The 22,287-nt window shown below is 38.1% G+C and overlaps 1 protein-coding gene and 1 pseudogene across 4 annotated transcripts in view; both read right to left on the minus strand.

Annotated features, from left to right (window-relative positions):
- Positions 1-22,287, minus strand: part of RBMS3 (RNA binding motif single stranded interacting protein 3) — a 1,499,266-nt gene that overhangs the window by 475,164 nt on the left and 1,001,815 nt on the right. For all 4 annotated transcript variants that reach the window (XM_059077389.2, XM_059077380.2, XM_059077384.2 and 1 more), the window contains one exon: positions 17,437-17,495. In XM_059077389.2, the coding sequence (XP_058933372.2) occupies positions 17,437-17,495 (59 nt within the window). The remainder of the gene's footprint in view (positions 1-17,436; positions 17,496-22,287) is intronic.
- Positions 11,577-13,444, minus strand: LOC131764310 (DNA primase large subunit pseudogene; annotated as a pseudogene).

The raw sequence follows: 22,287 nt of genomic DNA on the forward strand, positions 1-22,287 counted from the left end.
TATAAAGTCAGCAACTGGAAGGAGAACATCAGGCCTGAGACATGTAACCCTCAAGGACTAGACCAGAAATAAACAGAGTTATAATCCAAACATTATAAAAATTCAGACTCAAGTTTGGGCAGAAGATTCTAAAGTGAGGTTAAAAGCACGTACCAGAAGAGTTGACAAAACTGGGCGATGCTCAAGAGGAGGCAGCCTCTGGGTGGAGGTGGAGACTTGAAGGCAACTTAAGACAATAGGAAATTATATGGATGGGCGAAGAATCTTTGGAGAAAAACCAGCTTGAAAAAGAAAAGACTCACGTGAGCAGGCATTTGGGTATTTTGCTGCAAGAGTTGGTTCATGGATAAATTCAAAATATTAATAGTCTTTTTGATTAAACTTGATTGTACCTTTAGAATGCAAATAGAAAATAGTTGTTTATCCCTGGGTTCATCCATCAAAGAGATAATGACAACAAAACGCTCTCTACAACTAAGTGCAAGCTATTTAAAGAAAAGAAGGGAGGCTGGGTAAGTAATTGGGATGGAGTGGCCTCTTCAGAGGTCTTAACCTTATCCCCACGAGCAAACATGGGAGGCCAGCCAAACAGAACTTAAACAAGATGAAAGAGAATGTTTGCTGTGAAACTCTACCACATGGGCCCTTTAAGGAAGCACATGCTTCATTCTGAATCCTGAGAGTAAAAGAAATTATCAACAGCACTGTGCCTGCCTACCACCATCCATAATTCTGTGATATTTCCCCACTTAAAATTGATTAAACTGCTACTTGCATTGAAGTCAACACAGATGAAAGGCTAGACTTCGGTCAATATCACTTAAGTGCAAAATTGAAGTGAACAGAAAATGGTTCCCAAAATATATTAAAAAAAAGAAAATAGCTCTAAATGAAACAAAATGATCAAAATAATTTCAAAAGGTACTATGCTTTCAAGGCACAACCTGCAGGTTCTTTCACATCTATATTAGGTGATATAACACAGCTATAATCCCCATCAATACTGTTGTAATGGGATGCAAGGGGGCGGGTGAGAACCACGGTGTGTTTCTTTCAAATGGTTCCCCTCATGCAAACTTAAAACACTGTGTTTGCTCTGCTTGTCATTACTACCATCCTGGATCTGTCCTGCTAGTCTTACTAGCAGGACATGGGGATTATTTTGAGGGAGGAATTGCAAATAAAGGGGAGCAAAGCTTTGACAGACTATGACCGGATGTTGGCAATAGTGGTCGACAAGTTGTCCACCATCTCCGGATTCATTTCCCCTGCAGTAAAACGGAGATAATAATAATTCTGAGTTACTTGATATCCACTCAACAAGCTATTAAAAATTGAAGCCATGCGTGCCTTCTAGGGCCACGTACACAAGTGAGTGAAGTGGGCCGCTTTTATGAAAACAGCAGAGTGGTTTAGGTACCACTAAAAAGTATTCACATCTAAATACTTTTAAGCAGTATTGTAGCCAAACAACAATCCTTCACTAGACAGATTTGCCCTGTTGATGACTTACAGGAATGTTCTAAGAGATTTCTAGGCTCCGGGATGCTGAACGACTATTTGACCAAGGCTGAGTTGCACAGAGTATTAGTACAAATACATCTCCTGCCCCACAGCCACTGTTTACTGTACTTCTGAGGATCCCACAGGGCATCATCAACTCATTCGCCAGCTCACTCTGTAAAGCTGGGTTTCCTTCCTGGACAAACAAATCAAAGACGCCATTCCTGACCTTTGTCACAGGGATTCACTTTTCACTTGCTTTTTTTTTTTTCTGTCTTAGTCCTTTAGTCTGTTTTATTTCGTTTACTTATTTATTGGTTGGTGGGAAATAGGTTGAAGACTTTACTTCCTACCCTTAAGGGAATTCAGATGGGATACACAAGATAAAAATGTTGGTGAATGCTGATAGGTCTGATAGCCCTTGACACTACAAGAGACGGTGGGTTCATAGAGAAACCGTCTGTCTTCCTCACCACACAGACCAACTACTATTCAGTTTGCCATCATGGCTGATGTTTTCACTCATGCATGGACAATACGGGCTTTTGATTTTCCACAGGAGGTCACTTATAAATTGGAACTGTCTTACCTGGAAAGTTATACTTCATATAATTAAAAAAAATAATTTTCCTAACAAGAAGCAGAGCCAAAGGACTGGCTCCAGACTAGTAACTTTAAAAAGACATAGAGGGCTTCCCTGGTGGCGCAGTGGTTGAGAATCCGCCTGCCGATGCAGGGGACATGGGTTCGTGCCCCGGTCCGGGAGGATCCCACATGCTGCTGAGCGGCTGGGCCCGTGAGCCATGGCCGCTGAGCCTGCGTGTCCGGAGCCTGTGCTCCACAACGGGAGAGGCCACAGCAGTGAGAGGCCCACGTACCACAAAAAAAAAAAAAAAAAAAAAAAAGAAGACATAGAGAGAGGAAAGATAGGCTGACTTGGACAACATAATAGGATGTGTTATTTGTATTAACAGTCCATGTTAATAGGACATAATAGGTGGAAATACAATGATGCAAGTAGAAATGTTAAATTTTTACACAGATTTCACCCTAATCCTAACATATACACATTGTATCAATACTTGATCAAGATTTTTGATCATTGTATAAGCAATGTTAATACCTTATAATTTGTCATATTATCTTCTTATAATAGAAGAAAATCACAAAGCACCTGATCACTATCTAAGGCATAACAACTTCCCCTGGCCTTCTTTGGTTTATGTAACACAGCAGATGCTCAGTTACAAAGAATGGTGAGGATTTTGCTTCAAGCTTCTTTTAAGAAAATTATGTTCTACTAAACTACAACAAACTTTGATGTAAATCTTTATAGAGTGATTTTTAAAACTCTCTTAGGATACAAGTATCTCATAAATATTTTTCCCTGTCTTACACACACACACACACACACACACACACACACACACACACACTCTAACATATATATATCATAATATGTATAATATATAAATATATTAATACATATAAAAGTTATATGTGTACATACATATTTCACTTTGAGTTATTCTCATTTGTTTAAAACAATGGTTAAAATTGAGTAACACTGAAGGAAATTCCACTTTTCATATGGGAATCTTTGGTTTGTTACGTTTTCCTTTAGTTGGCAGAAAATATTTTCAAACCATATATCTGATACAGTTGGGTAATATCCCAATTATATAAGGGACTCATACAACTCAATAGCAAACAAACAAAAACAACCCTATTAACAAATGGGTGAAGAACCAAAGGCTATGAATAAATATTTTCCCAAAGAAGATATACAAATGGCCAAAGATAATGAAAAGATGCTCAACATCACTAATCACCAGGGAATTGCAAACCAAAACCACAATGAGGTATCACCTCATACCTGTTAGGACAACTATTATCAAAAAGATATGAAATGTTGGAAAGGACGTAGAAAAAAGGGATCCCTACCTAGTGCACTGCTGGTGGGAATGCAACTTAGTGCAGCCACTGTGGGAAAACAGTATGAAGGTTTCTCAAAAACCTAAAAATATAACTACCATGTGATTCAGCAGTACCTCTTCTGGGTATTCATCTGAAGCAAAATAAATCAGTACCTCAAAGAGTTACCTGCACCCCTTTGTTCACTGCAGTATTATTCACAATAGCCAAGGCATGTAAACAACCTAAGTGTTTGTCAACAAATGAATAAGGAAAATGTGGTATATATATATGTACATATATATACAATGGAATAATATTCAGCCTTAAAAAAGGAGATCTTGCCATTTGCAACAACATAGACGAATATGGAGAACATTATGCTAAATGAAATAAGTTGGACACAGAAAGACAAATACTGCATGATATCACTTATATGTGGAACTTAAAAAATCAAATATACAGGAGCAGAGAGTAGAAAGGTGGGGGAAATTGGGAGATGCTGGTCTAAGGGTACAAAATTGCTGCTACGTAGGTTGACCATGTCTTAGAGATCTAATGGGCAGCATGGTGAGTATAGTTAATACTGCAGAACTAAATCCAGGAAATGTGGTAAGAGAGTGGATTTCAGGCACCCTCATCTCACACACACACACACACACACACACACACACACACACACACAAATGGTAACCCTGTGAAGTAACATGTTAAGTAGCTTGACTACAGTAATCATTTCACTGCGTACATGTGTATCAAATCACCATGCTGTCCACCTTAAACACATGCAATTTTTATTTAAAAAACAAAATTTTAAAAGTTTTCCCCTACTCAAATTATTCTCAATTTCATCACCTGCTTCTCTATGAAAAATATAGTATTTGCCATAATTTCTTTATATTGTATACATGAAATTAGAGATTTTCTGATTTTTAACCCCTTGTTACTCAAAAATATCTCATGAGAACCTTTGAGAAACTCTTTAATCACAGTTTTTTTGTTTTGTTTTGTTTTTTGTTTTTTTTGTGGTACGCGGGCCTCTCACTGTTGTGGCCTCTCCCATTGCGGAGCGCAGGCTCCGGACGCACAGGCTCAGCGGCCATGGCTCACGGGCCCAGCCGCTCTGCAGCATGTGGGATCTTCCCGGACCGGGGCACGAACCCGTGTCCCCTGCATCGGCAGGCGGATTCTCAACCACTGCGCCACCAGGGAAGCCCTAATCACAGTTTTTTAACAGTATTTTTTTAATGAGCTCCTAACTTCTACCTCACATAATTCTCTTTTTTAAGAAAAAAAAAATTCTTTTCTTTCACTCTTCAGTAAAAAGCTACAATTTTCACTTAAATTATCTATTATAATAAAAGTACTCCAAAGACATAAACTCCAATGCCCTGTAGTCCATGTCTCATGAAATTTTGCTGCTTGGTTTCATTTAGTACAATCTCAAACATGGTTATTTTTCACATCACCTTTAAGCCCAAAGCCTAGTGTGTTTTTGAGCAGTTGCTTCCCTAAAATCTTTTGTTTTAGCTCCTGCTTTTCCCAGAGCGGACAAGCCCCAAGGATGTGAAAAGCTGTTATATCTGCAGCTTAAGCATTTTATTATCTCTTCTTGAGAGAAACTATATCTTTAAAAGCGGCACAGAGAAGGTGTCCCAAAGATGCTCCATGAATACAGGTTTCTTCCAACTCAGGGCTGATGTCAGCTTAATGACCAATAGGTCTATTCAGATGCCTAGTCATTAAAATAAACCTTTTAAGAGAAGTAGTACAAATTAAATGTGTACCTTGCTATTTTCTCTTATTTCACAACACAATGGGAAAACCAAGCTGGTTTTTAAAATGATCATATGAAATAGAGACCTTATATCACTAAAATTTTATGGATAAAGAGACATGTGAGCCCACTTACAGCCACTTACAATCATAACAAATGATACATTCATCCTTCAAATTCAATTTTGGTTTTAATAGTTTGGGGTTGTTTTTTTTTTAGTCATGTGCATGAGTTTTTCTCTTTCATACTCCAGAGTTCTCATTTCTTAACTAAAGGAAAGGAAAAATAGCTATTTTAAGAGTAGCATGAATAACCAATAAGTCAATAAGAACAAGCATCAAATCATATGACTTTTCACCATCCCTTAAACAAAATATGCTTTTACTATGGTTTCAAAGCTAAGGAAGCAAGAATCTTTAGGCTTTTTTTCCTTTTACCTTTGAACTTGTAAAACAATGTTATGGAGTGAACATCATGACAAAGGGTGAACAAAGGAACACTTTTTTTCTTTCAGAACCTACCCAACTCAGAATGAATTCCACCACCTGCCACTGTGATAGAATGCACTTTTCTTCAAAGACATCAAGTTTATAGGCCTTGAAAAATCCTGAGGGCTATCGTATAGCCAACACAAAAAAAAGTATGAAAAAAAGTCCTTTTAAATACTTTTTGCTATTAACAAAGCCAGTCTCATGAATAAACAACAAGGTCCTACTGTATAGCATAGGAAACTAAATTCAATATCCTAGGATAAACCATAATGGAAAAGAATATAAAAAAGAATGTATATATGTGTATAACTGAGTCATTTTGCTGTACAGCAGAAATTAGTACAACACTGTAAATCAACTATACTTCAATTAAATAAGTAAATAAATAAAATTAAATAAAAAAACAAAGCCAGTCTCAGTAAACGCATGTCAATTCATGAAATACACATTCCCTGAACACTTCAAAAGTACTCATAACTGCATTAATGTGTAAGATATAATGGTGCTCGACAAGATGGTTCCTTCAAGAAGAAATCCAAGTGCAAGACCACAGAAAAATTTACCTGACAGATGTGCCAGACACTTTACAAACAGGGTTCCGTGTAATTTTGAAAATACTTTTTCATTGTAGGTATAAATAACCTCATTTGACAGTTAAGGAAACAGATGTTTAGAGACATTATGTAACTTGTCCAAGAAAACTAAGATTATTACTTAGAAACTTCATCTGAAAACTCCTTGAAGGACTAAGAGGGTTATTTGGGGGAAAAAATTCTATATATTTTTTGAAGTCCTATATTTGAAAGGATATGTATTTACATGGTATTGCAAGTTTACATGAATTTTAGTAAACTGGACACACACAGATATAATATTTATCCATTCTATGTCATTACAGTTCATATATTATTTAAAAGAAATATTGCTATATTGGATTTCCCATATATTTATGAAATCATTGATGAATGAAGATAGATAACTTCAAACAAGTCAAAGGGGTAATTACACACTAATAAATATTCTCAGTTATAAGTGCTTAACCTTTAAAGAATAACTGAGAAATGTATGTATGCTATGTCTCTGGTACCCTCAGTGGTCTTACAGGCCTTTGGAACATATACCCAGCCATGTTTGTTCTTTCTACTGATGTGACATCAAAGGCTCCCAGAGAGGAAGATAAAGCCCGTGGATTCTAAGACCCCTCTGAACCGTTCTGTTTCCTCAACACTTTGGCAGTAGAAAATAAGGTCCATGAGAAGCCTGAGGAGTTTATAATCTAGATGAAGACACACACTAATCACAAAAGCCCAAGAAATAAGGGGGTGTAAGATCTTTGCTCCCAGATGACACTCAGAGGAGGTGGTGTTCTAAAGTGTGTAAATAGGATGAGGAGAGTCTGCTGAGGACTTCTTGGGAAGGTGAATTCTGGAAGAAATCATTAACAGACTAGCAGAGGTAAGAAGAGTGAGCATTTTATATATATTTTAACAAACTCTAAACATAGGGAATTGAAGGACAGGAGCAAGAGAACAAACAGGATATCTGGACAAAAGGATTTCTGTGAAGTTAGAAGACATGTGTTAGCAAAAGTCACATTCAGATTATGGCTGAGAGCAATATAACTCTACCGTTTCATTTTTTAATTTTTATTTTATATTGGAGTACCTTTGATTAACAATGCTGTGTTAGTTTCAGGTGTACAGCAAAGTGATTCAGTTATACATATACATGTATCTATTCTTTTTCAAATTCTTTTTCTTTAGATTTTTTGGGATGTGGACCATTTTTAAAGTCTTTATTGAATTTGTTACATTTCTTCTGTTCTATGTTTTGGTTTTTTTTAGCCACGAAGCATGGGGGATCTTAGTTCCCTGACCAGGGATCCAACCCATACCCCCTGCATTGGAAGGCAAAGTCTTAACCACTGGACTGCCAGGGAAGTCCCCTCTTTTTCGAATTCTTTTCACATTTAGGCTACCATTTTATTTTTAAATCATTTTAAACTCCACACAAGTTATTTATATTTTTTTCCAATAAAATAATCTCTTCACATGCAAAAGAGATAGGGAGATAGGTTATAGTATTAAATGATGTCAAATATACATTTATGCTTTAAAACAGCAATGTTGGGACTTCCCTGGCGGTCCAGTGGTTAAGACTTCGCCTTCCAATGCAGGGGGTGCTGGTTCAATCCCTGGTCGGGGAGCTAAGAGCCCACATGCATCGCGGCCAAAAAACTAAAACATAAAACAAAAGCGATATTGTAACAAATTCAATAAAGACTTTAAAAATGGTCCACATAAAAAAAAAAGCACTGTTACCTATTAAATTTAATGTTGGTGGAGAGTTTTACTTTTGCCTAATGTGTATATTCACAGTGATTACAAGCAAATATTGAGTAAATATAGAGCTATAAGACACTTGAAGCAAAATGTGCAGTTGTATGACTCCCAGAACATGAGCAGATATTTTGTTTTACATTTATCTCAAAGTCAACTCAGCACCATCACATCATCATCATCATCTTCATAAAAGAACCCTCTAAAATACTGAATATACTGAACTGAGAAAAACAGTTTCGAAAGGATTATCTTTGACAGGAGAAATGTCTTTTGCTGCAGTTGTATGGCTGAGTTGGAGACAACACATGGCGACCATTTACCTTCAAAGTAAGTGTTCTTTCCTAACTCTGCCTATAAGACTATAAACGCTGAAGTTTTCTCAAAAGAGGCCCCAGGATGAAAATTTCATGTAAAAGGTACCTACAGGACAATTCTGATTGAAGTTACCAAAGTTCCTACACAAACTAACTGTTTCTGAAATGAAAACAAAACTCAGTATCAATACCAAAGGTAGCAAATATATGTTTATCACCTGTGCCTAGCTGCAAAATTAATACTTTACCAGATTAGAGAAAAATTCACAGAAGAAGTTCAGGGAAAAATCACACACTTCATACTGCAAAGGGAAATGGGAAATTTAGTTGTCTAAACAGAACTGTTTTCATCTTTTTTTTTTTTTGGTAACCTAGTTCCAGTATTTGAAAATTGAATAAATGTGTTTTTCAAGTCTCGTTGTCTCTTGGGCTCCTTGCTCTAGAGGCTGTGAGCCCAGCCGGGGGAGGAGCCTATTCCTCTCAAAATGTAATTCCTCAGACTCATAAATTTCACAGAATATTTATTTTAGTTTTCACTGATTTGGGGAAATAACAGGTATTGAAAAGAGGCTTTTCATGGTGTTTAGTTTCTTCCTTTACTTGCTTAGTTTTCTTGTGGACTAGGCCCGGGTAGGTATGCTATTTTCTGGAAACCAAATGGTTCTACTTACACACACGTTCTGCCCGGGTGCAGGTCAGTGTCACTTACTAGGATTGGTCTGTAGGTAGGGGCTACTGCATACCTTGCAAAGACTACAGAAAAATATGACAAACTAGAGTATCCATCCCTCCATCCAGGTTCATGGGATTTAATAGAGAAATCCACACTTGCCTCACTTGCTATTTAAATACTCCCAGTTAGTGACTAAAGGAGAAAATTAAATAATAAATAAAATGGATTAATTCCAAATTTGTCCAAGTGTACCGCCTCCTACTTAGTTACCTAGAAATACTTTAAAAAAGCATATAACAGGGCCATGAATCTAGAACTGCTAAATGGATTCATTCACACCCCTCCATGAAACAATCTAGGTGGGTTCTATCCCTCTCTATAAAAATGAATCTAGTAAGCAGAATTATTTCTCTTAGAGAAGAATAAGAATTTATGGTTTCATTTAATAAAGAATTAATGATACCCTTCGTGGATGATCTCAGAACTTTTGGATCCTTGTCTTCAACTTTGATTTTAGGGGTCCAATGAAATGCTAAGGGCAACATAATCTTCCATAAATATAATTCAAGCAGCCTGTGACAACAAAGGCAAGAAGGGAGTATTTCAAGATCTTAGAAGTCGGTATGCTTGGCACACTCTAATGGCTCTTATATCCTTTGGCTGTTAAGCATGGAAACTTTCTATGGAATATCCATTACTCATTCTGCTCTAAACTCATAGCCTGTCAGAAAAAAATGGCTGGCGGGGGTGGGGGGTGGTACAGAGGAAGCCAAACTTAAAAAGCAGGAAAAGGCAGAGACAAATCAATTCATCGAAGATTTACACCTTGTTTTCAATGGCTTCTTTCATTTCATTTCCCCTGACTTTTCAAAATTAGCAAATACACTGGACCCAGGAGGAAAACACATGGGGAAAAACAAAACAACAAAAACAAAGCAGTGCAAATCTCTGTGACTTGTACAATAGCTCTTACTGGGTCCTGGTGTTTGAGTGGCTGAATGAACTGCGGTCTGTTTTTCATTACTCTCCATCTGGAGCTGCGGCCTGCTTTGTTCAGCAATTTCTGGTCATTTGGGCCTGCTGGTGACTGTTTTGTTTTATGTTGCCATATTATACAGAATGAAAGCTGCCGCAGCCACCACCCAAGAAAGAACAATCCTGAAAACGAGAGGTTATGTTGAAAGAGCTCCCCAAGACCCCTTCCGGAATAGAGAGTGAGTGTGTTTATCCGGGCCTGCCTACCGTACAGATTTAGAGGCCTGGGGGTGGGGTGGGGTGCAGGAGGGAACAAAAGCCTTTCCTTCAGATGCTAAGACCCAGGAAGTGTCCAGAGTTGGGTTAAGTCTGACGCCTTTTCTTTTCACCTCTAAGGAGACTAGTGCATGTACTTTCTCATACCTCACTTGCAACAGCTCATGAAAAACTGAACTCATATCATGTCTCTAAAAACAAAATCAATAAATTCTGTCTTCATAATATTTGGTTTCAATTGCATAGCCTTAGTCCAGAGGCCACACTGCAAATGATTCAAAAGCAAGTGTCTCCAAGAAGACTGAATCCAATTTTAATTCTTTAGTGACAGGCTCAATGCCCTTAGTGATTTTGTTTAAAAAAGCCACCTCAGACACCCTTTCCATTTCCCTTCTTAAGAAAGCAGTGGTCAAGTAGAACTCTCTTCTACCTTTTCATGAAAGAAGCAAAGGGTAACATTCTCTCTTAATTCATTGCTATTTTCAGCTAACATTAATTTACAAAAACAAAGAAACATAGGCAAGTGCTACTAAGGTTTAACAGAAAGAACAACCAAAATATAAATATAATTGAAACCACTTTAGTTTTTCCAAGAGCTGTTTTGCCTTTTTTTTTTTTTCTCCTAGAAAAGACAATATAACAAGTTCGGAGAAATGTAAAGTTAATAATAATCTATCACCTTAACACAAAGATTTTTTCTGCTTAATATTGCCATTTTATACAGTCAGCACAAGGTATTGTTGAGCATTACCTATGTATTAACTCATTTAATTATCAAGTCAGGCCCTATTATTATTATCATTTTATAGATGGGGAAACTGAGGCACCCAGCAAAGTTAAGGGATTGACCACAGGTCACACATCTATGAAGTGGAAAGGCAGTGTTTGCACCAAGCATCCTGGCCACCCACAGACATAACCATGAGCATTACTGACTGTCAAATATTTCCATAGCTCCATGTTTATGGTACACATGATTTTATATTCTTCCATACTCACTGAACTTCCTCTAATAAACAATTCCATGGTTTGTCCATAGTTTAGTCCTCTCGACTATCATGGTAATGGCTGTATAACAGTGGTACCCATATAGGGAATAAAGTGGTGCTAAGCGTGAGCATATAAAACACTTTAAAAATATGTCTGAATAAAATCTCTCAGTAGAATTAGCAGCATCGTAGTACATTCCCGATTGCTCTTTTCATATTGACTTTTTTTTTTTTTTAACATTTTGATATTTATTAACAAAAATGGTCCAGAAGAGTCCTGGGTCAACATTACAGTGATAAGTGTTAAAATAAAAGCTGTTCTTAGTTGTACTGTTTCTAGGGGACTGTAATCAGTCCAGAGAGCTGTTTTATCTCCTAAAACGGGACTTAAATCACACCATTCAAGCATTAGATTTCAAAAGAAATTCTTCCTCTTCTCCTTTGTCAAAGCAAAATATACCGGAGGTCTTTGTTTTTACCTGCAAGGCTGCCTTCCCGAGAAGCTCATGCATGTGTGGATGGATGAAGGGGGGTCGGGTGGAGGGAGAAGGCAGGCAAAAAAGGAAAAGATAAAATCGTAAAGTAGGAAATAAAAGCTAGCGAGGAAGACGGGCTACCAACTGCCCAGGGATTGTTCACTGAAGTAACTCCTCTAGTCCCTCCAGATCCATTTCCAGAGAGGAGCTGAGTGAGGCCAGAGCAGATGACGCATCCTTGCTTCTCTGGACACTCGGTTTGGGTTGGGGCATTTCTGGGTTGGACAGATTCCTTCTTGATGTCTTTACCTCCACTGAGGATCCAATGGCTCTCAAAAAAGAACTGGTTTGGATGACTCAAAGAAAAGCCACAATCATCTACATTATGTGTCATCTTGAAGAACTTCCGACAGGCTACCTGGTAATGTGTCCCTTTTACTAAATCCAAAATCTGGTTGATCCCTGAGGGGGGGGATCTTGTACGCTTGCATCTTCTGCCTCAGCAGTTCAGGATCACTGTGCCAGAAAGGGCACCCATGATAATCCCCTTGGCTTGGTGGATTGGTCAGGATAATCTACAGGCAACTGTAAAGTGTGTAGTATGTCCTCTTGCCTTCCTTTCCAAAGCTATGATGGATATTGTAAGAGTAGCCTTTATCAAACTTATCTGGATCCCTCTTTCCTCTGATAAATGTCTGCTTCCAGAACTGCCATGCCAATTCCAAGGTTAGGCCAGTGTCCTTCAGGAAGAGGCCGTACTGCATGTGGCCCCCATGACGAAGGTGGTGATTTTCCCACAGGGCTTTATGTAGCTGATCTATGCAAGGTGGGAAGGATTTGGTAGAAGGCGAATCGATCTGATCTAAAGAAACCTTCCCAACACTTGCCTGTGTCCTGTAGTCTTGACCAGCGTACGAATGACTGAGGTGGCTAAGAAGAGGCTGGCGTCTCTCACCGGACTGAACAGCAGGCAAGGACCTGAGTGTTAAAGCCAAAACCTTGGATAGTTTGGTTCTAAGTTCATTCAGGATGATCGCCACAATGTCCTTGAGTTGTACAAAAGCAAAGCCATTTTCCAAATAGACTTTCCTTCCTCGGAACAAATCCAGAGCATCAGCAAAAGGGCTTTTATAAACTGACTCTAACTGAACCTCACCTAAACTGTGTGATGAAGCCACAATATCCTGTTCTCGGAGAGGCTTCTCTCCATCACTTATAGCCTCAAACTGCAAATGGCTATCCTTTAAGAAACTATGAATTTTGTCCTCGGGTAAAATACTGAATTGAAATAGAAGGAGATTCATTTGTTGTTGAATGAACCAGCGCCTAAGCTCTTCAGACTGGCAGGAAGCAAGGTGTAAAATAAAGTGAGAAAAGTGATCTCTTCTTCGGGGTTCATATTCATCTTCCAAGTTTTCTCTGTAGGAAAACTTAAGCTTCCGAAGCTCAGCCTCCAGCTTACTCTGACTGCTCGGTTCCTTTCACAGAGCTCACACCAAGATTCTTAACTGCTTTTAGCAATTTAACTCTATCGATAGCCAAGTTTTCAAATTCTATCAAAGATATGTTTCCAGAAGGCGGCTGCAAGTAAAACAGAAGGCTATGTGGGTAGCAAGCATTCCTCTGGTCATCTGCCAACCTCAGTTTCCTCCGATTTCCTCCAAGAAACTGCATCTTGTTACCTCCAGCCACACCAGATGTGAAAACAGACAAACCCCGGCAAGCATTTTCCCCGGGGTGGGGGGGGGCGGGAGAGTTCGTACAGGACCCCATATTGACTCTTAAAAGGCTCTACCAAATTAGCATGGTCCTAATGAAGAAGGGGTGAATTAGTTTCACGGTAACCAGCCTTGGAAGGCCCACATGTTACGTTTGCATCCTGAGTGGATATAAACTATCACTGCAAGTTGCTTCCATTTGCATGCTTCCAATCATTAACTGATTTATTCTGGGGACACTGGGCTTTTGTAGCCCTCCCAAGTGTGTTTTTTCCCCCCACCATCCCTTCTCCCACTGGACGTGTAAGTGGGGAGTCCTCCTTGCTCCTAACTCCATATGGCTTCCCTCCTACCTAAAATCTCCAATGTAAATCTCACCTCACAACATTTTATAACCAATGCACCTTCATTTTCACCATGGTCTACAGACTCCTGGTATCATTCCTCCTACTTCCCCACAAATACCTTCTGCATCAGCCCATTTTTTCCAATAATACCCCTGCTCCAATTCTTGGCTATTGAAATCAATACTTCAATGCTGCTCTGGTGCCTGGTCCCATCCGCTCCTTGAATTCACAGTGACCTTCTTTCCAACCTCGGCAACTTGCTCACACACTCATCAATGACTATAAACAACTTTCCATAAATGGAATTGCTCTCTCTTCCCAATTGTATGGAGTTTCTACCTGTAACTATTTCAGGGGCCATTTTTCTGAAGAAAATAATAATAATAATAATAATAATACTCTAAATAGGACTTAAAATATCATTAAAGTAGTATTTTTCCCCAGACATGGAAGTGGCAGTAGTACCTCTCTGACCACGAGGGCTTACTTTTAGGGTACCCGCCCCATGTGCTTGGTGAAAGATGTGATTCAGTCACCACTGCCATCCACAGGCTCCAAACGCTGAGACCAGAAAATACCACTGGAGGCTTTTATTAGTGTGAAATGACCGTGTGATCACCTGCCTCTTTGACATGAGCCTCAAGGCAAAAGGTCTAACATAAAATCATAAAAGCATCCTTAACTGCCGTTCCTTCAATGATGTCCCGAGGGGGCTCTGTGGTCCCTCGCTCCCTTTATTTCTCCTTATCTTTCTTCCCTCCTTCCCTCCCTCCACTTTCTCCTCCCAAATTTATCAGTGCTTATTACGTTTGAGACCAGTAGTCTCCAAACTACTTTTTACATCCATATTATTATGAATAAAAATATCTTACAGCAGCAAACTCAATATTTATACATTTATGTGTTTAAAACATGAAGATTTATAAAACTATACCAACAGGTACATTATAAAACACACACATAAAACACACAGAAACTTGACATCAAAACAGAGATATGTTCTAATATTTGCTTCGAGTATTTCCAATAGACAGTCAAGCATTCCCCTGCAACTCCCTTCTCTGAAGATACATTTTCTAGATTACACAGGTCCTGTCTTCACTGAGTCTAAAGGTTTCTTTGGAGAGAGAGAGGAAATTAACTAAGCAGTTACAAGATGTGGACAGGAGTGTTAGGGGTTGAGGTAAGTATACCCACCACATCTGTCCAGATCAGCACCCCACTGATAAGAGATAATTTTTTATGGAAACTCTGACAATCCGTTTCAGCTACATCCCCTTCCTCTTCAAACCTTATGATTATAGTCTAAGATACAGCTTTTCCAGGTTAGCAATGGACCCTTTTGGCTTCACCAGTGTTGTACAGTGACAAGAGATACTTGCATTCCCAAGCAAACCTTTGCCTAGTGGAGGGTCCCTCCATATGGACCACTCCAAGGATCAGGCAGGTCATGGGATCCACTGAGGGTCACAGGGCTTGCTTGTCTGTGAATCATCTGCCTTCGTGACTGGGGCTCAATCAGTATTACTGACTGCCTGAGTTGGGTGCCTCAATTATCTCTGGTTGTTCCTGTAGATATTTTTACCCCAAACTTTGGGAATCGGTCAGGTATGTCTGGAAGTGATAGAATTAATAGTCTAAAGCTTCTCACACACCACATGCTTCCCATGGGCTGAGAGTGAAGAATATCTCACAGTCATGGCCCAGTGTTGTTCGTATATGTCCTCCAAGGTTCGGTTTTCAGCTGCCTACCCTAATGGACCCCACTTCACCACCTCCCCTACAAGTTATCCTTAGTGTTATTATCTGCTCCTTTGGTTATGGTCATCATCGTAGCTCTGAGCTTTCTTGTAGCTCCGCCTTGACCTTGCCCACAGGGATGCTACACCAGGGCCTCTAGCTCAGGATGTCTGATACATAACTCACCACCTCTCCCCAAAACCCACTACTACTACTTCTGGACTTCCTACTTCAGTCAGTGACACAGCCCTCTTCCCCAACAATGACAGCTCAACATGTGGGTTTCATTGCCCACATCCTTTCACCTTTATAGAAAATATCTAATTCTACCTTTGAAAACTCACGTGACCCCCTTTCCATTTTTCTAACAGTGCCTGAGGGACTTTCCTCATTTTCCTTGTGATCTATGGATTTCAAATGTGCATTGCTTTTTTTCTGCCTCCAGTTTCTTCCCCCTTGTAACTCAGTTTCACCCACTTTGGCAAAATAACTTTTCTAAAACACAGGTAGGATCATATCATTTCTGCTCAAAAAAACATATAAGGGTTGTGTACAGAATTAAGTTCAAAATATCCAGGATAACTTTACAAATGCCTCCAAAATCTTGGCCCCTTCCTTCTTTCTACCGATATCCTTACCTGGGCATTTTTTCTATTCTAGTTATATGGGTCTGCTCAATTACATTCTGAAATTCTTTCTCCTGAACACCAACCTTTCCCAAGGCCATCGATTCTGCCTTGCCTCTACAAACTTCATTCCCCAAAAGGGAATCTCCATATTCTCCTCCCATAGTATTTTGTGGATCCCTGTATTATAGATATCACTGTTACACTCTCACATATATTAGACTGATATACTGATCCTAACACATATATTAAGATTAGTTTCTTGGTTTTCTTGGTGGTTTCCTTTTCAACTAGAAATTGAACTATTAGATGATAGAAATGATGTCTCATTAATTTTTGTCTTGTAGTAGCTAAATACCTGGGGTATTTGTGAATTTACAGGATACAAGGAATGTTGTTTTTTTCTTCAATTGCTGAATTGAATCTGATCATTACCCAATCAAGCCAGGATATACTCTCAGTGTATAAGTGTTCCGAAAACGTGTACACATTATATTTGTACATAAAATAGGGGCAGTGTTTAGAATGATCTTGGCTCTACCATATTTCTTGATGTTGGTATTATAAAAATGACTGGATTAGAGAAACAACATATAACACGTTACAAAAAGGATTTCAGTTTTCCAGTATGAACTTAGTCATGCAAGAGAGCCCATATAGATTTCACAAATAAATGAATGCAGCCCTTAAAAGAGTACTGGATTCCCAGACATGAAAAAAACATAAGCCACAGATATAGTCAAATAACTTCAGAAATATTTCCAGGAAAATAAAAAGAAGCCTTGATAAGATACAAATTCTGAGATCCTGTGAGATGCTTACAGCTGAAACTGAGACACAATGGGCCCATCAGTAAATTCATTCCTAGTCAACCAATGTAGCTAAAGCTTTAAACAACAGATAAATGAGAATGTGTTTTGCATGGGAAAGTTTTCCCCAGAGTTCCTCATTTTTATATAGGAAATCAATTTGTATCACTGATGATATCATTCAAATCAGACAACCCAAAGTTGTTAGAACGTAATTTAGTTTTATGCTGAAGCAATTTGATACTTGTTCTGATTTGTGATTTTCATTTTGTTTGTTAATGAAAAACAATTAATGAGCAACGTTACTAGAAATACAACTCATCAAAGCCTCGGCGTGCTTAAAAAGGTTGCCATATACTGTACATTGGGATCCTTGTGCAGCTAGCTGGTGCCTGGGCCTCGCCTAGGAGGAGCCATCAGTGGAACACACAGGCGCAAGCTCAGGTATCAAGGCCCTGACACATACCTTTGCATTGATTTGTGTTTTTGTCAAGGATTGCCTTTGTGGATACGATTTTTCCATACCTGAAAGAGAGGGAGAGAGGAAAAAAAGAAAAAAATCCATGTTATTGTAGCCCAATGAAGACACTTAAAACACCGTAATAAACATCGGTGCACACACAACTGAGCAGGAATAAACCAAGAAAACCAGCTCTGAATCCCCATTTCACAGCTGGATGACCTCTTTTCACCAGCTCCTCTTTATAACTAGAGAATGGGCTTCCTTGCCTACATAACTGCTGGGTTGAGCCTTCGAAAATAAACCCGTCGGGCTGTCATAGGTGGCTAAGAGGGGATTGTGTGTGATTGTGATCAAAGTAAATCACACTCTGTGGATTCATGGAAAAACGCACAGGCCTTGGAGCCAGGCTGATCAGGGCCTGCGTCTATCTCGGGCGCTTACCTAGCGCTGTAACTCTGAGCAGTTCAGCATGACTTATCCAAGCCCATTTTCTCACTTGTAAAAATGAGAATTGGAACAATCACTTTTCGTGATTTGGGAGAGGGTTAAATTGAAATGTTGTGATTTCCTAGGAGGTTGTAGGATAAATAGGATTTTTTTTTTTTTGCTATTAAAAAGGTATTAGTTATACTGTAAGTTAATTGAGGATAAGGACTGAGTTTTGTATTCTCCATGCCTAACACCACTGGTAATAGAAGCTAAATAAAGGTTTGCTGTAAATAATCAATGATATAGGTTATTCATGGTGCTTCCTCTACAATAAAATTTCTACCACAATATATCTATATATTTATATCACAAATGTTTTAATTATTTTATCTTCTCTTGCAGAAGACCTAGTCTAGGTTTTTTTTCAAAGATGGGTAATATGGGGAATGAAATAATTTTGTTGAGCCTATTTATGAGGTATAAATGATAGGACTGAAGAAGGTAAGTCCTAAGACCCTGTCCTTCTTTAGGATTCCATGAAGGATGCCTCTAGATCAACATAAGAACATGGAGAAGTTATAATGCAAATTTAAATACCAAGTTTATTAACAACTCATCTTGTGTTCAAGATTTCAGCTATGGTCACAAAACAGTTGGCAAGTTTTCCTTTAATTCTATGTTCCTAGGGAAGTATAAGAACATAGGATAAATATTAAACATTCTGTGTATTAATGAACTAGGTTCCCTACCACCAACGTTTCTTTTCCATTTGTAATCACCTTTTACTATACCATTAATTCTTTGGAGCATTAAATTCCTGGAGTGGTCATTTATTAAAATTCTACTGTTGAAAATAGCATAGTGCTAGAAATGCCTTTGCCTCTTTTTTTCCCCCAATGGAATAGCTATCATTATACTAATATCACCTATAGCCTTGAAAATCATTCCAATAGGAGCTGAGCTATTGGTAGGTCACAATAGAGACAGGAATAATTGTATGAGATCAGTGGAAGGAGTCTGAGATGATTCCCACCTATAAGCTCCACCCTTCTTAAGTCAGTCCAACTGGGCTGGAGCTGTCCAAAGCTGAAATGGGCAGATTTCACCAGCATAAACCTGACGCTTCAGCTACTTGCATCTTTAGTACCCCTGCCCTTCCTGCACCATTACAATGATAACTCTACAGTAAACAAAATCCAAGAGAGTTAGGGTTGAAAGTGTCTCTTACTATTTTGCAGGTGAAGAAAGTATATTCTAAAAGATCATTAACTTGATCAAAATCACATAATTTGTGAAACTTCCAATAGGGACTTGAATATGGGATTTTTGAGTTTGGTGCAGTACTTAACTAATATAGCATGCAGCCTGTAAAATACAAAAGCTACATATATCAAGTCGTCTTGTTCAATCAACCTTCACATCTTTGGGGATCCACGTATTTGATCTCCAGGGCAATGCAATGTGGTCATTAAAAGAATATATTGTGGCAATAAACTTCCATGGCTCAAATCTCAGTTCAGCCAGGGTATATTTGATTAACTAAGTCTTATGTGCTCTTTGCATCATTTCACCATCTATAATGATATAAATCTATTTTTATATTGATTTAGATGATATTTATTTAAAATTGTGTACATCTACTTGTAAACCTATAAAATGATGATAACAGTCTCTATCTCATAAGGTTGTGGGGTTCACCTAGAGTGCTGATAACACTGGCTGGCATAGAGAAAGTGCTCATTTAATATTAGCTTTTCTTCCAATCACTTTCTTGCTGTTATCTGCTACATAAAACTGTCTCCAGTCCTTGGCATTCTCTGAGGTAGATAAGAAGTGGAAGGGTTAAGGTTCTGTCCCAAATCCCACTTTAAAACACTACTACTTAGACTGTCAAAATCTTCCACTAAGAAACTTGGCAGGTAACGTTATTTGCTAAAAGGATAATTTGCATTTATAATTTATACTGTTATTTTTAATGTTTGGGATTTTATTAGCTATATTCTCACTGTACTTAATCATACAATTACCCATAGGTTCAAATCTTTTCATGGTTTATTTACTATGACAAACTGTCTGTTGCCTCATTTTTTTTTAACTTGTAGATTTTTATTGAGCAGAGATGCAAATAATTTCTGTCCAGTGGAAAAGATAACCCTAAAGTTACAGCTTATTGCCATGTTCAACATTAATTAGTTTTGTATCTAAACCGACATTCTTATCCTAATGTTCCTTTATAAGTTGCCTACAGATATCTAGCTTTTCAAATGCTCTTTGAACTGGTTTTAACACCTTGTATATACAAGCCCATTCTCCCCAAAATTCTTCCTCCTTCCACCTTCCCCAACCCCCAAGACATACATACAGCCTCTCTTTAGAGCTCTATTTCATGCCAAGAGTTTCTCTTTTAGGAAAATAACCAGTACAATAATATATTTGAACAGTGTTCAGTAGACAGTGTTTAAAGGTACCTATAACCGTACCCATTAACTACAGTGATGTTTGCTAGGTTTGGACTATTCAGGCAAGTAAACATTTGCAAAATTATATGGATCTTAGAGAAGAAAACAAAAAGGGAGAAAAAAGGGAACATTTGCTGAAACATTTTTCCCCACACAAAGCACCCATCAATACAATATGGAAGCAGTAAAAACCAGAGGAAGAAAAAGAATTTAGAACATTTATAACCATCTCACATCAGGCACATAAACCCTTAAGACAAAAATCCTTCTTCTTTTGTTTCTAAAGCCACTCCTGAAATTTTTCCATAACTACCTTCTGAATTAAAATTTATCTCTGTCTCTTAAAGAGGAAATTGAAAATTACTGTGAATTCTGTCTCACAATGGGAGTCTTAACCTATGGTGTCCATGTTGTCCTACTGTATCACTGTTATGAGGATTTCTTCTTCATAAAATGCAGTATATGGAAAAGATCACTATCAGTCTTTTACAGCCAAAAAAGTGAAATGAGTTCTTGTAGAAAACACTTGTGACTATTTTAGCAAGCAACATTTTTCTTAAAAAAAATAATTTTATTATTCAGAAAGTATTACAATACTACTTACTATACATGGAAAAATCACACACACACACACACACACACACACACATGCCAAAAAGCAAAGTATGCTGTTTCTTGACTTCCCTATTCCTAATTACTCTCTAGGCGAGACTTTCCAATGGTCCAGAATCACAAAACCATAGAACACAACTTGTTAATTCAGCCTCTACTCTGGCTGGAGTTACAGGAATTTCAGTCCTTGGCTCAGTTACAAGATTCTGCATTAACAATTATTTCACAAAGCTAGAATATACTTTAAACAACAAGAGAAGGTATTTAATGGGCCATTGGTTCTAGTTCATGTCTGAGCTCTCACGATGACAAACAGGGACTTTCTGCATGACTGGTGCTGTATCCTCCCTGCCCTGCAAAGTCAGCCACTGATGTAGGTAAATCAAGTTTAGACTTTTTTTTGAAAAGACCTAAAACCACCATAAAGACAAAAACCACCCATATAATGTACCTGTGAAGAATTGTATTAAATTTCTCTTATGTCTTGTCAAAGTAGAGTAAAAACTACTGACTAAAGATATTTTTTTAATATATTCTAAAGAAAAAAAATATTTCCCAGGTAAAATTATTCCTAAACTTACATTACATTACTTATTTACTCTTCCCCTTTTTGGAGTTTAGATCAAGACCTTAAGTTTTCAGAAAGCTTTTTTTCTGTTTTTCAATGCCACCCACAAGTGGAAAGCAAAATCTGACATTAGAGGAAAATATGTGACCCAATTACTGAACAATGCCTGGAAATAGACACCTCAGTGGGGTCCCCAGTTCTCTCTTCTATGTTTTCACTTCCTGAAGCTAGAAGAGATAAAATATCACCCACAGTCAACTTCCTGGGGGGGTTTCAACTTCTTGGGGGAAACAAATAAATGAACATATTTTTTTTAACCATAATTCTTTCCATCTGGGCTCAGTGCCTTCTCCAGCCAGTATGAGAAGCACCTAAGACAGCACTGCTAGGGCACTTTTCTATATAAAAATATCCAACTCCATGTCATATCTACAAAGTCACCAACTATCCTGAGTGCCCATAAATTCTCCAAACACAGCCCGGTTCCAAATAACATTGTCTTTATAGTCTAAGAGGACTTTGTGATCACAAACAGAAGCCAATGCACAATAACCACCCACTTACTACATTTTGAGTTTTCACAACTGAGTTTTATAATTCATGTGCTGTCTATCAACTCTAAAAAATACGTTTATCTAGGCTTGTCAATAAAGTATTTACATTTAATTTTTTAAAGAAATAGTCAATTCTTTCTGACATTTATTCTTATTCTTAAATAGCACTGAGTCATTTGTTGATACCCTTGATTATTCCACATACAAGCCTCATTTAAACTAATGGAATCTC

The sequence above is a fragment of the Kogia breviceps genome, chromosome 10 (assembly GCF_026419965.1).
Source record: "Kogia breviceps isolate mKogBre1 chromosome 10, mKogBre1 haplotype 1, whole genome shotgun sequence".
NCBI lineage: Eukaryota > Metazoa > Chordata > Mammalia > Artiodactyla > Physeteridae > Kogia > Kogia breviceps.